Genomic DNA, 17,634 nt, shown 5'->3' on the forward strand with positions numbered 1-17,634 from the left:
CTCTGACCCGTCTCACCAGCGCGAGTCAGCTCGCCAAGCTTCTCTCTACCTCCGGCATTCGCTCATATTCCCTCCGTTCCTTCCAGCGAAGAGGAAGAGGGCAGAGAGAAAGCGGAACACCGCGATAGGGAGAAAGGAGGGAAGAGGCGGGCATGCGCGATACTCCTGTCTTCCACGTCGAGGACGAGGGACTCCCGACGTCCCCCGGAATCGTTCGATTAGTTATCGACTGAAAGTGATTTACGTCCTCTTATCGGCGAGCTCCTTGGCGGCCGCGTAATTTAATTAAAGGAGAAATCGAAGATAGACAGCATCTAGCGATCGTTTCCGCGGGAATTAGACGGGCATAGGCGATGAAGTACCTACCCGGCCTGGCCGCTCGCGGGCCGCGTGCGTGCCCGCGAGAAGGAACAACGGGCGTTCTCACCTACGCGCATTCACAAGAGGATCCTACATCATCGAGCGTTCTGTGGAAGAAATCTACCCCTATCCAGTGTCTACTGCAAATCCATCCCCGTCACGTATTTCAAAACAGAGAATAATCACAGCATAACGCGCGATAGCGGAATAGATGGCGGGCGTGTACGCGCCGCGATAGACAGGCGGAGGTGTAAGCGGCTTGTTTTATAAGCCCCGATTCTGATTGGCCGTCGCGTCACCCGATATCAATATTTATTCAACGCGGCGAATGCCCGAGGCACGATTAAAACTTGTTTATGCCGCGAACGATTGCGCTCCTCCCACCGGGGGCCTCGTATCGCGCGTGTGTACGCATACACGCGTAGCCAAGAGTACGCGTATCGCGCCTCCCCCACTCTCCGTGGTTCCTCACCCCTTGATACTTGGATTTTCTCGTGCGATCCAGCGTCCGCCGATCACCGTCGATTAATCCGCGCCGATCGACGGCCGCTAAACGAGAGGCAAGGCATCTACACGCACGCGACAGCGCCGACTCGCGAACCACGCTGGCGATTAATGCGAGCGGTACGGCCGTTGAACAAGGCGAGGCGCGTCCCGTTTAATTAAGGATAACGTACGAGGAGCGGGCGAAATTCAACGGGAGATCGGTGCGAGCGTCGTGGAATGCGCGCGGGCAAAGAGCACGCTCCGCTCGCCCGACCCCCGGGCCATATTTCGCGAAGATATTCAATTTAGGAACGGCTGAAAGTTCCGACAGAGAGGCAAGCGAGAGAAGACAGAGAGTTTCGTTAGACTTACCGGGACTACCGAGGAAGACGGAAGAGTAAAGAACGCCACGACGCGCGTCGCTCGCCGCTCGCTGCGCGTCCGGCGGCGAACTCCATTCCCTACGCGGACACCATTTACCTGAAGCAAAGAAAAAAACAACGACACTTAAAATCACTGCCACGCATAATCACACAATGAAAAAACTTCGCAGAATCGTACGAAGAACGTGGGGCAGGTCGGAGGGGTGGCGATCGAATTTGCATCGTAACGGAGTGAACGATGGCCCAGAAACCGAGCCCGGAGTGAATGAGGAGCGACTCCGAGGGTCGCCACTCGAGGGCTAATGAAATGCATAAATCGATGACAGAAAGGTAACCGGCCCGCGGTGTGTCCGCGTGCAAAAATAAACGGTACCGCGCGCAAAATTCCGCGCGGAACAGTTATTACGCTGACATGGGGCTACGTGTGCGAGCGAAAGAATGCAAAAACGGCCGATACAAAGGAGCCAAAGAATTCGTGATCGTTTGCATCACGACTTCGACCGGGAGATCCTATCGCGTGCTGCTCCATATATATCCCGTTACTTCTTTCCTTCTTTTTCCCGGCTGACCAGGTTCCTGCTAGGTTCCCTGGCATGCGATCTCACCCCTGCCGCGTCTCCTCCGGTCCAAGAATGATCGTGCAATTATAATAATTAGATAAACGCGCGAGGAGCTTGTTGCGCTAAGAGCAGCCACTCGCTCAAACTCGCGTTCGCCGCCTACCGTAACCTGCATAATGAACTCGCGGCGACGCGACGCGAGAGAATATGAACCCCGATCAGATTCCCAATTAAACGTCGCCGATCAACACACTCGGGCCGTAGGGTTCTTCTGGGACCATCTCCGCAGCATATTCTCTGACAGGGGTGATTTTGGAGCAGACAATTCTCCCGCTAGTAGGTACCAATTGCATGTGGCTTCGTTGCTGTTGCATATATTGCCGCGGAATCTCCGAGCCGCAGCCACGACGAGAATTGACGCGACAGTGGTTCAGGGACAACGGAGGAACGTAATTGAGACGCTGGGGCCAGCGACGCGATTAACGCGGCAGCCAAGAGACTGATTTATAAGGCGGGCAGAAAGTACGGGACTCGTAGCCGAGGTATTGCAATTTTCCGGATGCGAAAATAGGAAAGGTATCTACTTTATTTCCACGGAGATCCCGGCTGAATGAGGATACACGGTAAGAAAGGGTGGTGCCGGGGGATAAGGGTAAGCCGCGGAGCGAAGTAATTTCACACGAGAGAGAAGGGTCTTGCCGGGCCAGCGACGGATCCAAGCTCTATAGTCTTATCTTGGAAATATGGCGACCATCCCCCTGGCGAAAATTATATTCCTGGAAAGCTGAAGATTGCTTCGACGCTTCAGCGTCGTAGCAGGTGCCCCTCTGGATTCCATATTCCATTCGCGCGCGGCGTCCACTAGTCTTTTGCTCTCTGAGGAGATCTTAATTAATTACCAAGGACCATCTCGCCGGTGGTATCGATGGGAAAGCGTGTTTGCACGAGAAACATGCTCGAACGACGATTTAATAGCGCGGCACAGCCCAAGAGGCTAATGGATTTAAAAAGACGGCCAGGATTCTAATTCCATGGCCCGACGAGCAGGCGCGTTTATCGCTACGGTTATGGTTAGTCGCGTTAATTTGTGGCCTGGCCAAATGACAGGGCCGAGCCAGTGATTCGAAAGTGATGGTTATCCCTGGAGCTCGAGGGACAGCTGGATTATTCGCGTTAATGGCGAGGAGGTTAGAGACCCAGCAGCGCCTAACTCACCATCTACCTAGAGACGAATGAATTCCTGGGGATGGACCGCGTGACACACCCTCGGCGATATTTCGGTACCTACAACAGGGACGAGATGGTTGCGAGGAAAGATAGCGGGACGTCGAAAGCGAGACTGGGCAACGTCACGAGACCCGTGATCGGAGAAAGCGATGATGATTTCGTCGATGGAATCCGAGCCTTTCTATGCTCGAATCAGGAACGAGCGAGTGAACGATAGATCAGGATTATTCGAAGTCGGCCGGTTTCGTTGCCGACCCATTAGACGCCGGCAAACGGTCCCGTCACAATTACGCCCGGAGTCCTCGATGAAACGGGACTCCGGGATACCTGTAGAATCCTAGAGCGGAGGTGGAGCGGCTAGCAAGAAATTTATAGCCGCTAAGAGACAGGGTGTAATCATACGCGTCACCCCGTCAACCCTATAACCGTGATTTATCGTGGGAATTCTGAAAGACGTCCCGGAATTCCTGCAACGCTTATGGTCAAATGCCGTGGATTCCGTCCTGCGGCCACTTTCTGCCCGACGAACACGCGCACGCGTCAACGTAATTTTTCATATTTTATTGCGGCGCAGCGATCTCTGGCAGCCAGAACCTTCTAAGTCGGTGATAATCTGCTATTTTTCTATCAACGCGAAACCCCCCTTCGCTATCCATTGTTGGCGTTAGCCGTCGCGGGATATCCATTACGCTGCCATTATCATACCGAGTTACCCAACCGTCGATTGAACGTTTGCGCGTTACGAGCGAGCCTCGGCCGTGTAATTGAATTCGAGGAAAGTTCATGGCGGCGTGGCAGATAGGAGAGCGACGATCTGAATTCATCGAGGCGCTCGAAACCGCGTCATGAATTATTCCGGCCCCCCTGAAACTTTAATCACGGCCGATTCCGTGGTTCTGAGGAGAGCAATCGTCGCATCTGGAAACGAGCACGAGCTCGTCCCGCGAGCGGGGAGGCTCGTTTAAGTGGCATCAAGTGAGACGTCTCTTTTGAACGATCGCTCTGGCTAAATTGCGGGTTAACTTCGGGGTTCGCGTGTTAGCGACAGTCATGCCACGCGGTCGAGTCATGTAGCGGATGAAACCGTAGCGAAGAGGACGAGAGGTGGACGATTCGGCGTGATCCGAGACGCTGCGAGTTTATTTTTACGGGCTGCGCGCATGCACGATTGTAAATTGGACCGTAATTCGGCCGGCCACGGATCCCTCATCGGCGCGATATCTGGCCCCCGTGTCCGCCACTGATTCATCTGTGTTAACAACTGTCGTGCTTCCATTTCGCGGGCGGTTCGTTGAACCTTTTCGTCGGCCAATCTCTGGGATATTCTCAATTACAGTTGTGCTTCTTCGTTTTGCGGTCTGTCATCGACTTCGTAATTCGTTTGGAATCTTGCTCAACTAGGGATTACTTGACCCCGTACGATCCGCTGCGGCCAGCTCTTGCGCATCGTAGTTTCGAAGTTTCCAAGCGGACTTATCCCGCGCGACCGCAGCTTTCCATTTTATTAAACGGCCTGTCTGCGCGCATCCGCGGGACGACGCGGAACGAGTTTACGCGTGAACTTGCTCGCGACCGCGCTTCAGCGTCCGAAGAATGCGCGCGGGAGTCGAGACAAGGATCTAGGCGTGGGCGTAACGCGGGATCCATCAGCCGCGGGAGGCATAGACGAGATTGCAGGCCGGATATAGATACATTCCCAATAACCCCATCGTATTGGGGTTGCGTCCTCGGTATAAATAAATCAATATAACCTGCTGCTACTCTTAGACGCCGCCCTCTTTCGCCGTAAGGAAGTGACGTATGAGACTCGTATCCACGGAACGAGGGTTGAGGAGGCCACCCTGTTATTTCACAGTTAGGCTCGTCCTACCCCTCCTCGCGCCACCTTCAACCTTCTTCCACGCTGGAGTCTTCTCTATCCAGACCCGACCTCCGTCCCTAGCCCCGCTTCCAAGCGCGCACGAGTCCCTCGGGAAGCTTTTGTCCTCGAGCTGTAAGCGACTTCCTGACAGGCCAAGTTTGCACCTGCTCTCCTTCTGCCGCCGCGCCGCTTGTATCTCTCTCCACCCGTTTCCTCGCCCGTCCTTCCCTGCTCCTCCTCATCCTTCCCTCCTCTTTCCCTCGTAACCTCCGTCTAACCTTAACACGTCGGTCCATACCACCCACCGGCGTTACCAGAAGAAAATTTATTCGAGATGGGTATCCTCGATCTTTCTCTCCTCTCCGTTGCGCCTTCGTTCGAAGGTAATCCGTAGATCAGGGGATAAACCGGGCGTGTCGCACGTACGCCGGCCGAAATTATTTTCGAATAATCCTTTACGTCGGCACCTCGCGGTCGCCCGTCTCAATTACTATACAGCGTCGAGGGAGATGGACCTTGCGCTGGTTCCTTTGTTCAGGGGAGAGGACAAAGAATGCTTGGCGATGGCTTCGTTTACTTCGGTACAGTAGAGCGTCAATTATCCGAACCTCGATTATCCGAACACCAGTGCTGCATCATCGCTATCCTCAGCGCTTCTTCGAACCAGTGTAGCGGTAGTTGATTGATTGACTTTTGCGTAATATAAATTAACGCAGTAGGGTAGACCGAGGCGAATCGGATCACTTTGTGTTTGACGGTAAAAAAATACTAGTCAAACATTAAAAAAACTAATTTTTTATTATATATTCGTGACCAGTATGCCTTTGGCTTTAAGAATAATAACAGAAAATAAAGTCAAACTTAAAAATGTTTCTTCTGCAAACAAAAAACCAAAAAGTGAGAGATATCCGATTCGAAACTGAAATTTTCATAACAAAATCTTTAGAATCAACTTAAAAAAATCTAATTTAATGACAGTGAAGTCAAGTGACACTACTCAGCATACAGATCGGAAGGATATTGCCGGTTTTTAGCTGTCTACCAGCACAATTCTCGTGGCATCACTCTTCTCAAATAATCTTCTGAAAGTGGACAAATTCATTTTTCACCAGAGTAAATACCATCTTCTTAAGACCACTAATTTATTTATTTTTTCGTCATTTCTGTAAATTTAATTTTTATCAGAGATTCCATTTTTTTTTGGCGCCATGATCCCTGATTGCTCCTTTTTATGTACGTACTAACCATGTGTACGTAAACAATTATCATATTTATAATCATAAAAATACTCAAATGAAAATAAAGAGTGATCCGATTCACCCCAAATAACGTGATCCGATTAGCCCTATATATAGGTAAGTATTTCAAAGGGTGTAGATTACATAAACATTTTATGATATAATAGTCTAAAATACATCAAATACTAAAATTGGACTCGATTATTCGAACAATTCGAATTTTCGAACCATCTCAGTCCCAAGCAGTTCGGATACTTGACGCTCTTTAGTTATTTCCGAGCTGTGAAATGTTTCTAATATTGTACTTACAAGGGAAGATCCCAAACCTGAAAATTCAAAAAATTCTGAAACTTTGTAAATATGTAGTGAATTTGCTTCCGATTATAACGCAATTTTTGTTTGCTGCCCAAATTCAATCTAAAGGGGTGTAATTGGCCCCTGAAAATCCGCTTATTTTCCGAATTTGTGCTATAACTCGCGAACTGTAAAATAATTTTTTTACCAAATGATAGATCTAGTTAAAAGAAATAACATTTGTATTGAAACTTTTTTCTCTCTCTTACAGTCTGCGAGTTATAACAGAAAATCGGAAAACAGCCGAATTTTCAGGGGTTAATTTCACCCCCTGCGAGTGAATTTGGGCAGCAAACAAAAGCTGCGTTGTAATCAGGAGGAAATCCCCCACTATTCACAGAGTTTCATAATTTTTTGAATTTTCGTGTTCGGGATCTTCCCTTGTTAGAAGTTCAGATTGGACCCAGCAATCCCTCCACGCGAAATGACCGAGTAACGTAACAGAACGATCAGACGTTTCCACGACGGGCGTCTGGTGCGAGGTTCTCGATGTCGCTCGTGTTTTCCTTTCGCGGCCCGAAACGGTGTCTTTCTCGGCGGGGGGTGCCAGGGCGGCCGTTCGCAGATGTTCGAGACGCCAGGTGATTAATGACGCCCGATAAACGTAATTTGTTGCGAGCCGCGGAGGACTCGTCGTCTCCCGCCTTCGTCTTTCGAATTCAAATTGATAAACAGAACGCGTAGTTTGTAATGGCCGGCTGTCGGATGAGCCGGACGACTTCACTGACCGACCGGCATAGTAATTAATTTTAAGCAGCACGCCGCGCGATTTTCGCTATCTCGCCACCTTCCGTTCTCCAGCTGGCCGTAACAGGGACACCCTCGCCGCGGCGCGATTGCCCCTGTCCTTTCCTTTCTTTCTATCCGCGCAGCGTGGCGTGATAATTCAATTACGAAGCGTGTGCCCGCGACTCTCGCAGCCCAGCGATTTATCCGCGTCGAAAGCTCGGCGTTCCGAGCCTACGAACCGTGCCCGTCCTTCTGCCATGGCTCTCGGTTCGAGTCGTAAAAGAGTAATCGCGGTGATCTGGCATAATAGCACGCTGGATGGAGCATCGAAAGAGGCAGCCGGCAGTGGAGGCGGAGAGGGTGGCGTAAACGAGGCGGCTAACTACCACGAAATGAAAACGCAACGAGGTCGATACGACGGCGATAGCCGCGACACGCGTGCACGACCAAACGGACGCTATTAAGAGGAATAAAGATAATCGCGCGAAACAAGCCGATCCGCTTCTGAGCGTATCGCGGGCAACGTAAACACGCGGAAGCGCGCCGGTTCTCCGGCGTGGACGCGGCTGACGAGCGGCAGAAACGGCCTGTCGCTCGAACGCGCGATTACCACTGAACGAGTAATGAAAACGGACCCCAAAGGAACCTGGTCACCGATGATAACATCGAACAAAGGTGTTAACGTAATTCAACGGGGACAGGTGAGAGCATCCGGCCCACGGTGCTCGCGCCACCGCGTCCGCGACTTCCTCCATAAAACGCAATTCCACAATTAACACTCTTTCCCGCGGCGACAGTCGAATTTACATTGGCACTTAGCAGTGCCGCGGCAGCTCATTCGCTCAACTTTTATGCGCTAGACGAGAGGGAGAGAATAGGGGGAGGTCTCACCGAAGCGAAACGAAGGAAGCTAGCACGATATTTGGTTGGAAATTCTTGAATGTATTCCAGGATAAAAGAGAGTGCCTAACTCGCGAGCTTTCAATGTCGCCTTAATCCTTTTTCAAACGGAACTATCCTAGATATGCCCAACTGCTCGTAGGCGTACCTACGTGCAACATCTATTCTGGATTCGCGAGGCGAATACCATCGAAACCACGGTCGGTTTCCATTGTAACAACAAACGAAGGGTGAATTATCGTCGCGTCGACGGAAGAAAACGGGGCCGAGGGAAATTCTCCTCGGATCCGCGCGTCGGTTCCCTATCCGTATCCACGTCCGATTGTTCGCCGAGTTATAAACGTAGCCCGCAGCGGAGGCCGTTTGATCGATGGCAGCCAAAAGCCAGTCGGCGCAACCGGAGGAGGAGGGGAGGGACGAAGAGAAGAGCCGTGGAGGCCGGGGAGGTAGGAAGAGGGAAACGTGAACGAGGGAGGTCGAAACGGAACACAGAAGGTGGGCGAGTAGGTGGCTGGGCGGTCGGAGGTGGTCAGGAATCACGGTGTGACGTCAGCCCCCGTGACTCGTGACACGCGCTGGTTTAATTAGCGCTACAATGCCGAATCCGTGTGCATGTGCAGCCAGAAGGTGGAAACGCGACGGTGGAAAGAGAGGAGGAGACGGAGGACGTTGAAATCGGACGGCGGAGAGGACGCAAAGCCGGAGCAAACCACCACCGTGTGCCCTGTTCCCGGCCACGATTCTCTCTTCCTCTCTTTCTGGCACTCTGCCTGCCGACCTACGACCCGCCCCCGGGACCCCGGGACCACGTTCTCCGAATTACCGGTCCCGTCGCTGCAACAGCGGTGCACTTAGCGTAAATTCAGGGCGAATCGACGGCGCTTGACGTCCCCTTTCCCAGACCCCTCAATTTCCTCCCCCGTCGCGTCGGCCCCGGCCCCGACCCCGGCCCTCCTTCCCTGGCAAGCGGCAGATCGCGTCTATATCTCGTTTATATACCGATCGTCGAGACGCTTTCCTCCTCCCTCGCTGCACCGGAATTAATGTTACGTGGAGAAACGAGGCGGCCTGGTCGCGATGGACACACGGGGCTAGCCTCGATACTTTTAGAAAGGAACGCTTTTAAGGTGAATGTCCCAATTTCTGCTCATTTAAGAGGTTACTCCTCAGAAAGAAGATGTACAAAATTTGTTTGCGATCTAAATTTGCAGAGTAATTGATTAATTCTTTAATAATAAATCAACCAGTCGAAAACTATTTAAGAAAGATATTTCAAGATGTTTAACTACTAGTAATTTGTTATTAAATATAATGCTCTAAATGTCCGTATTCCTGCTCACATAATATGTTCCCTTTTCAGGTTAAAATAAGTTACGATTCATATCGCGTATATCCAACGGAAGAATATGTATATATCTCGACAAGAAAGACACAGTCCAATCTCTAATATCTAATTATAAAACTGTAACGATCGATAATACGCAAGTACAAATAAGACCTCTAGTCGTGTCGTCGCAAAGAATTATACTGTCAAACGTCTCTCCTACTTACATCATGAAAGTATTGAGAAAATAATGATACAAAATAATATCAGAGTAACTTCAAAATTAACGTCCCTGAGAGCCGGAATACAGGAACCAGGATTTAGCCACGTCCTAAGCTTTAGGAGACAAGTCTACGTGAATCCAGAGGATGTCTGCAAAATCCCTGACTCCTTTACTATCTTACACGACGACACCCAGTACCGAATATTTGCATCCACGGACAAAGTCACCTGTTTTCTACGTAAGCAAAAAGGCCATATAGCGAGCCGATGCAGCAAAACTGGAAAATCTGTGCAAGATAACAATGTCACAGAGCCAACAAAACCTAGCCCCGTAGATGGCAAACAGGTAACAAATAATAATACCGACGCGAAACCTTCTACCATGGAAATAGAAGGCCCTTCAAATGTTTACAAACGACCATTATCATCAACCACGGGAACCAAGTCTGACATCGACCACGACCCTGAAATTCTGGAAACAAGTAATCCAAACACTGATTATGTTAGCTGCCAAAACAATACAATAAGAACCACCCAAAGTAAAAAACATTAACGTAGTCAATCGTTAACAACTGTGTCGCTAATAACCCAACTTAGAGGTTGATGCGACTTAAAATAACTAATTAAAAAAAAAAGATTCAGAAGCGATCGTTATACATATCAGTTGACTTTGAAAGACAGATAGAACACGCGCTGAGCACTGAAACAGCAGGTTTGTCAGATTCTGAGATTAAACATTAAGGAGGGAAGCCAGTGTGAAATTTTTTTCCGACTTTTGTTTTTGGGCATTTTCATAATATTTGGGGTCTCAGAAATATACCTGCACAATGGTGGAACTCGACAAATTCTTGCAGCTACGGAAGAGCTACTTGGAGCTCAGAATCGAGTGCAAGTAATTTGGTGTTAATCGTTCGAAAAGTTTATGCCCAAGAATCCAAATATATCTAATAAGAGAGATTATAAGCTTATATATTGTTTATAACTAGGTAGAGAATCTCTGGCCACGACGAGACCGTATACAGTTGCGATTTTTGAGTTGCAGAAGATAATTTTTGTCAAAACTTTAAACGTAATTATCTCGGAACGGCACTTTTTAAACGGGCGGATTAATAACTCAGTCAATTTTTATCGGATTCACTTGAAATGTTCAGGGAATATTTGTAATAAAATTATCTTCAGTTAAGCGTACAAATGTTTTGATCGAATTTAATTATAACATTGAAAAAACATGTTGATTTTTTATACCTTTTCTTCCAAAGTCCGCCATTTCTTTACAAATTAATATTTTTTTAAATCCATACGCTTAACCGAAGCTATTGTAATATACTTTAAGAAAGCGTTGGAATTTTTCAATTCAGAGCAAACGTTGGGAAGTTACAACCGCCCGTTTTGTCAATTTTTTTCGCAGAGCTCAATGTTATCATATGGTGTGGCCAGCCTACCCAAAAAAGTTTCAATCTAGAAGCATAAAGTATTAGTTAAATATATGTATTTTCAGTTGGTAAATAAGATTTTTCGTAAAAAGTTACATTTCGCTATAAAAGAATGCCTTGAAAAAAGCCTTTAGTTTTTAGACCGTCACAGTGGCTTCCCCCTTAATTACGTATCGCGATGCAGTGACGTGTCTCAATCATTGTCTCGAGTGCAGAAACTAATTCTCGATAGTCGAGTGATACAAAGGACGCGGAGGGACAAGGGTTTTTCCTCGAACACGCGAAGGGCTCGCAGGCTGACGTGGCTGCGCGCACGGGCGAGCATATGTCCCCGGCCAGCGCGACACACGGCCGAGATAGGAGAGATTTAAAATGTTGCGGCAGGTCGGGAGGACTAAATGATGATAAACTATCTCGCCGGGTCCCAGTAGACTGACCCTGCGCACCGGCTTGAATTACAGCCGAGAAACAAAACAAAACCGCTCTCGTCGCTCGCCGCAGCTCCGGCGGGAACAAGTAAAACACATCAGCGCCGGAGCTGACCAAGACGCAAAACAACTGGGAACTCTGGTCGATCGTTTCCACGGATTTTCTGTTACCGTACTTTCTTTCGAGGCATCGATCAACCGACCGTGAAAAGGATTGAAGACGCTACTGTGTATCCTTGGAGCGGAATCTTGTACTTAGAGGCTTTTAACTATTTATAATAATTCGTGGGAATTTTGTGCGTGTTCAAAGACCAGTGGTTTACGCAGAAATTAGTGAATCTTCATGTGGGAGGAAGCAAGCATTTGATACATAATTTGTAGGACCAATTGGTGTTCCACGAAAGATATCCAACCGTAATTAATGAGAAATGTGAATAGAGAGTACATGTATGTATCTGAAACGGAGGAGAGTGCAACAAACCTGCGAGTCATTAAGTTAAACTTACAAAAACCACAAGAGAAACGCGTCCAACCCAAATATTGTATTTGGCGGAATGCCCACTATAAATTTGGAGCAAGCGATGCAGAAAGCAGGCCAGTAATTAAAAACACAAATTACTTAAAACCCATTTGCACCTTTCTGCGCTCTACATGCTGCTGTATCGAATAGAGTAGACGAAAAATGGCCCCTTACAAAGTAACTCGAAATATCGATAGCCTGCATCGAACATGGTCAATACATCGCCATAAAGCTTCGCTCGCGCGATCATGGCCGTTACTTTTCTCTCTCTGTACGCTCGCTCGAATTCACGAACCCCCTCGGCCCTCCGTTGTCCCCCCCCCCTCTTTCTCCCGGATTATTAATTCCCTCGTTAAAATCCGACCCGCGGCGTCGCCACGGTTTGTTATTTACGAACGAAAATTGTAAATACGAGCGGTCCAGCGGGCGTATCGACGCGCGACCACTCCCGCGGCCGCGGGCAATTAATAATCGCATCGGAGCTAATTAAATCCGGAAAACATGCAAATGCACCGGTGTTTATATTTCAAAGGGACGAGCGATCGCGCTGCGTACAAACGCATGCATGACGGAAGAGGTGGGGCGAGGTGGAGGGGTCGGGACTGCCCAAGGGATTCGATTACGAATTGCCCATAAAAATGCATAAAACACGATTACGCTCTATTAATGGCATTATTGCCAGCCCTTGGTCGAGGTGATAATCCTAGCAGCAAGAGCAATTCGAAAAACAATGAAGAATTTATAACCTATAATCTAAGACTATATTGGTCAATATTCATATTCGCTACTTATTCTTAAGCAAATGCTTAAGCATGCGGCATCCTTTACTAGCTACTAGATTAGTAGAGGATGCCGCATGCTTAGGCATTTGCTTAAGAATAAGTAGCGACTATGAATACCGGCCTATGCATCAAGAAAGCAGGAGGAAGCGTGTTGCTTGTCAGCATCAATTCGCGCGGGAAACGCGTCACTCCTCTTGCACGATTGTTTCTCTATCTTCGAGCTCTTACGAGTCTTTAATATTAAGTAGCATAGGTAATGATTACTTACAGATGTTGACGAGAACACGGACGAACATCGATCGGACTACTAATCCCGGATATTCGTGAACTTCTCGAGCACTCGTAACGACACAAGAAACGCCATATTGATCATTAAGTAAAAGTGAATATTGCGCGATGCCTATGCGTAAAGAGAGTCGATCGCGCCTTACTCGTGCTGCCAACTACTGGCCGGCGCGGTAACTATCCGCTGATCCAACCTGAGCGCCGCGTGTCGGCGAGTTATCCAACTATCGCGTTTCTTTGGCGACGTTCTTCGTTTCTCCCGGCGATCACGTGATTGTTGTTGTGAATGCTTAATCCGGCACTTCGCAATAAATTGTTTAAGCCAGGAAAAAGATGACCGGTGCGCATGGGAGGAGCGGGCGCAGTGGAAAGGCGATAGGATCGCAGGTAACCCCGGCAACGGGTTCACTTTTTTCCCGGGTAATTGCGTCGTTAGAGGCAGGGGCAATTAAGACGCAAGGAATCGAGCAACAATCACGTTTACGAGGCTGCCGTTTTGCCACCGGTGTATTGATCCACGACGCTAGTGGTAGAAGGGAATGGTCGGTTAGTGGGTGGAGGGCGGGAAAAAGAGGAAAGAAAGACGAACAGGGGAATGAGAACGCCTAGCATAAAGCTACAACGACAATGTTTCCTTCGGATTGAGACCTACCAGTATTTGTCGATTAAAGAATTCTGCAAATCATTTAGGCTTGACTATGTTTATGTATATTTAACTGGGTTCTTGAAACCAATATTGAGTAAAACATTGGATGTCATATAATCTTCGCTAGCCATCTTGGGGAAATCGATTAGCAGCGATGGTCAGTCGTGTCGATCTTATCGACGCTTGAGCGAAGCGATATTTGCGAACGTGAGGTTAGGTGTATTGTCGGTATGTAAGATGGCAGTTTTAGTGTATAGAATATGAGAAAATCACGGGGAAAGTTTAAACGATCGTATTGACCCTGCCATATGCAATTTGCTCTTCCTATAATCGAAATACACACTTGGGAGTCTTTCTAGGTGCTTACATCTTATACTATAAAGCGGAAAGTGTTTCGTATGTTTGTTGTGTGTTTGTCTGTCGCCTAAAAACATTCGAACGGTAAACACAGGGGTCACGAAATGTACCTCGGCCATTATGCCTGGCTACGCTAGATAAATATGACTATTTTCACCGAACAAAACTAAACAAAATTTTTTTCTTTTATAAAATTAGAATCTAAATTTCGGGCGCAGCCCAGTAGTAAAGCTAGTAACCTATATAAGGCATTGAGAGCAAAAACGGACTAACCCACATCTTTTGTGCAATTGAGTTAGTAATAAAATAGGAAAAATTAATTTTTCTTTTATGTGGGTTAGTCTTGTCGTTTTTGCTCCCAATGCCTCATATGTAAACACTGCAATCTAGATTCTTGTTTTTTGTAAAATCCTAACTTGTTTTTCCTGTCCAATATAGGCGAACTTCTAACACGCAGTTCAAAAGCCTCAGTACAGGCTTTAATGTCATAGAGCAGATATTACAAAAAAAGCGGCCAGCCCTTCGTAAGGACGGCGGAGCGCGTCGTCAAAGGGAGAGGCTACCATTCAAGGTAGCACGGCAGCCATAAAAAGAGTGTATATCGAGGCGGGTGCATAAGGTGCGTGCACGCTCCGCAAGGTATTACACACGAAGTGCACCGTGCATTGGCAGGTAAGCAGCAGAACCGGTGGGGAGGGTAAATACGGAGGCCTGTAAGAGGAAGAAGGAGAGAGTTAGAGAGAGAGAGAGGTGGGTGCACCTCGACGGACATGGCGGCACAGCGGCGAATCAAACGATATCGGGCTTCTGGATTAATTTATGCACCGTGGCTTGTTAAAACGCGAGACACAAAGGCTTCGCCGACGCTGCATTCTTACGGCCCACTTTAGGCCCACCCGCCAATCAATTCGCTTCGGCCCTGCTTTCGTGTATTTATTCGCGCGTAATAGCGTTCATGCTTCCCGTAATGAAATTACGTCCGGGCTGACCACTTCTTTGTATCAAAAATATGAAAAGAACCGTTGATATTAACGCGAAACGACAACAGATCAGACCCGCGATACCGCGAGACATTACCGGGCCCCGGGTTCTTGCGAACTGTATTAAAAGTTGAGGCGTGCGTTGCGCTAGAAGAGTACTCGATATCGAGTTTCCCAGCAAACAACTTCCTCAAGCAACGCCTCGCGTTCTCCAGCAAAATCGATTAAGGGACTACGTAGACATATGTAGGTATGTAGCTTGCCAGCACCGACGCGACCGTGTCTTTCTTGTCACCACAAGTGGAAAATAGATCGCCTGTCGTAAATAGACCTCAATTATTTCGCCAGCTGGAATTCAACCATTTTCAACTACCACGCCGTTTCTTTCCCCCCCCCCCCCAGCGAGAAAACCTCGAAGTCTATTTATCCCCGACAACGCACGGGCGCAAACAGCATGGGAGCTTTATCAATGCTCCGCGGTATCGTCAGTGCTGATCGTGACGCAACGGAACTCGCGGGTATCCTTCCGTCGCCCATTTCCCCGATCTAAAAACCGTTGCGCGGGATTTTCAGCGTTCTTCCGTCTCTCGTGAGAAAGAATCCAGCTCTGCTCGCGTATCCTCGCCAGCATTAATTACTTTCGCGGCGGCGAGGATCCGCGGAGCGATATCGCGGCCGCTGCAACGGCGATACCAAACGACTTGCACTCTTTCCCCTCCGTTCCGTCTGCAACCACCCACACATCCACCCATCCACCCACTGTTCTCCGCTTCTTTTGGTCCGATTTCTCCGTTTCTCTCGGCGGGATGCAATTTACCGAATTGTTTTTAAATCCCTCGGGCGGCACGAGGTCGGAAGAGGGAGGAAAACCCGGCGCGGTGCAGGAAAAAGAAAGAAGAGAAGGCAGGATGAAGGAAAGGGAGGTGGAGGAACGAGGTTGGCGGCAGCCATGGCGTCAGCTGTTTTGTCCCGGAGGCGCCCCCACCCCGTTTCTTTATGTTTCTTTGCCCGGAAGCCGCCGTGTTCCGATATCGCCCCCCGATACAACGCTCGCGCGTCTTTTCTATACTCCAATACCTATACACAGAGGGGCGTGCATACAGGAGAGGCCAAAAGAAACTTGGAAGTTGATATTTTTATACAACTGGGCGAGGTAATTCACTGTACATAGCGGTCATCCTTAAATTACGTAATGCTTTTTGGGGAGGGAGAGGTTCGCGAATTTCTTACCTTTTCTTACAAGGGAGGGGAGAGTCAGGTAGCGACTTATGTAATATTTTTTAACCTAATTTTCAATAAATACAAATCCCATCATTAACGTTCCAGAAAAGTAGTTTCAGTTTAAATTTTCCGAAACTGAATTAAACGAATTATATAAACGTTTAAAAAAATTTAATAACTGAGGAAGTTAAATGTAAAAAATATTACGTAAAGAGGGGGTTGGAATATCAAATCCTACGAATTCTTATACTGAGGGAGGGAGCGGGTAAGAATTCGCCAAAATTACCCTTATGTAATTTAAGTACGACTCCGCATACATTCCACTGCTTTTGAACTTGCTGAAACGCGAGTCATTTTACTTAGGTTTCTCGTTGACGTTCATCCTCGAAACCACCACTCTATTGTGAAATAGCGGGTCCCTATATCCTTGTGGAATAGACGTTTATCGAAACGAGAAGCGCGAACCGTGGAACAATTTTCCAAGAAATATCGCGGGAACTACACCCAGCCGGGTATAAACGGCTGGAGCGTTTTACGATCAGCCGTTTCTGGCTAATAAATTCTACGGGGCGCAATTATCGATAGAAAGTTATATCGAGGGCATTACCGCGAAACAGTCGAATTCAGCAGTTTCGATTATTACCCGCCGCTGGGATATTCGGCGCGGCGAAAAATCTGCGGGTCAGTAAAAGACAGCGGGGAAAATTGCGGATCCGTGTTACATGGCATTGTACATACGTCCGACTTGAACCAGTTTCGATAAATAGACGCGTGTCTCCGGACACGCGCGTGCACAGGCCCATCACGTGACTGACACAGCGCGTTAAGTCGCGCGTCGACTATCAGCGAACCGACACGACAGGTGCGCGTCGATAACGGCGTCGACAATAATTGCAAATCGTAGCCGGTGACCGTGCCCGTCGTGTCGATCAAGATCCGAATAATATGGTCGGGCGACGCGGCAGCGTTTCCATTATGTAACGGACGATAAACGATCGCGTTAAGCGCGAGGATCCCTCTTCCCACGTAGGCGCTCGTATATTCGAATCCCTTCCACGGAAGTTAACGCGCCGCGCACGGACCGGGAGAAGCAAGATGTCGATTGGAGGACTTAATCCAAGCGAAACCTCCAGCGATTATGCAGCGCGTGCAATTTAAATTGCAGGTATACGAGCGATTAGTACTCACGCTACGGGAAATACAAAAGCCACTCGTGTAAAAGATTGACGAGACCTGACATCGACATCTCTGCAACGGGCTATCTTACAGGATCGAACCCGAACGCTATAGGTATTTCTCTCCCCCTGCGAATGAAATACCGATTTTGGATCTCTGGAA

At 48.3% G+C, this 17,634-nt stretch overlaps 1 protein-coding gene across 5 annotated transcripts in view; it reads right to left on the reverse strand.

Moving 5' to 3' along the window:
• Hth (Meis homeobox homothorax) overlaps nt 1-17,634 on the reverse strand; it is a 466,430-nt gene that overhangs the window by 211,486 nt on the left and 237,310 nt on the right. For 4 of the 5 annotated variants that reach the window (XM_076810873.1, XM_076810874.1, XM_076810872.1 and 1 more), the window contains one exon: nt 1,219-1,326. The exons of the other annotated variant lie outside the window; for it this stretch is intronic. In XM_076810873.1, coding sequence (XP_076666988.1) covers nt 1,219-1,326 — 108 coding nt within the window. The remainder of the gene's footprint in view (nt 1-1,218; nt 1,327-17,634) is intronic. 5 annotated transcript variants of the gene reach the window in all.

Source organism: Andrena cerasifolii, chromosome 4, assembly GCF_050908995.1.
Source record: "Andrena cerasifolii isolate SP2316 chromosome 4, iyAndCera1_principal, whole genome shotgun sequence".
Classification (NCBI taxonomy): domain Eukaryota; kingdom Metazoa; phylum Arthropoda; class Insecta; order Hymenoptera; family Andrenidae; genus Andrena; species Andrena cerasifolii.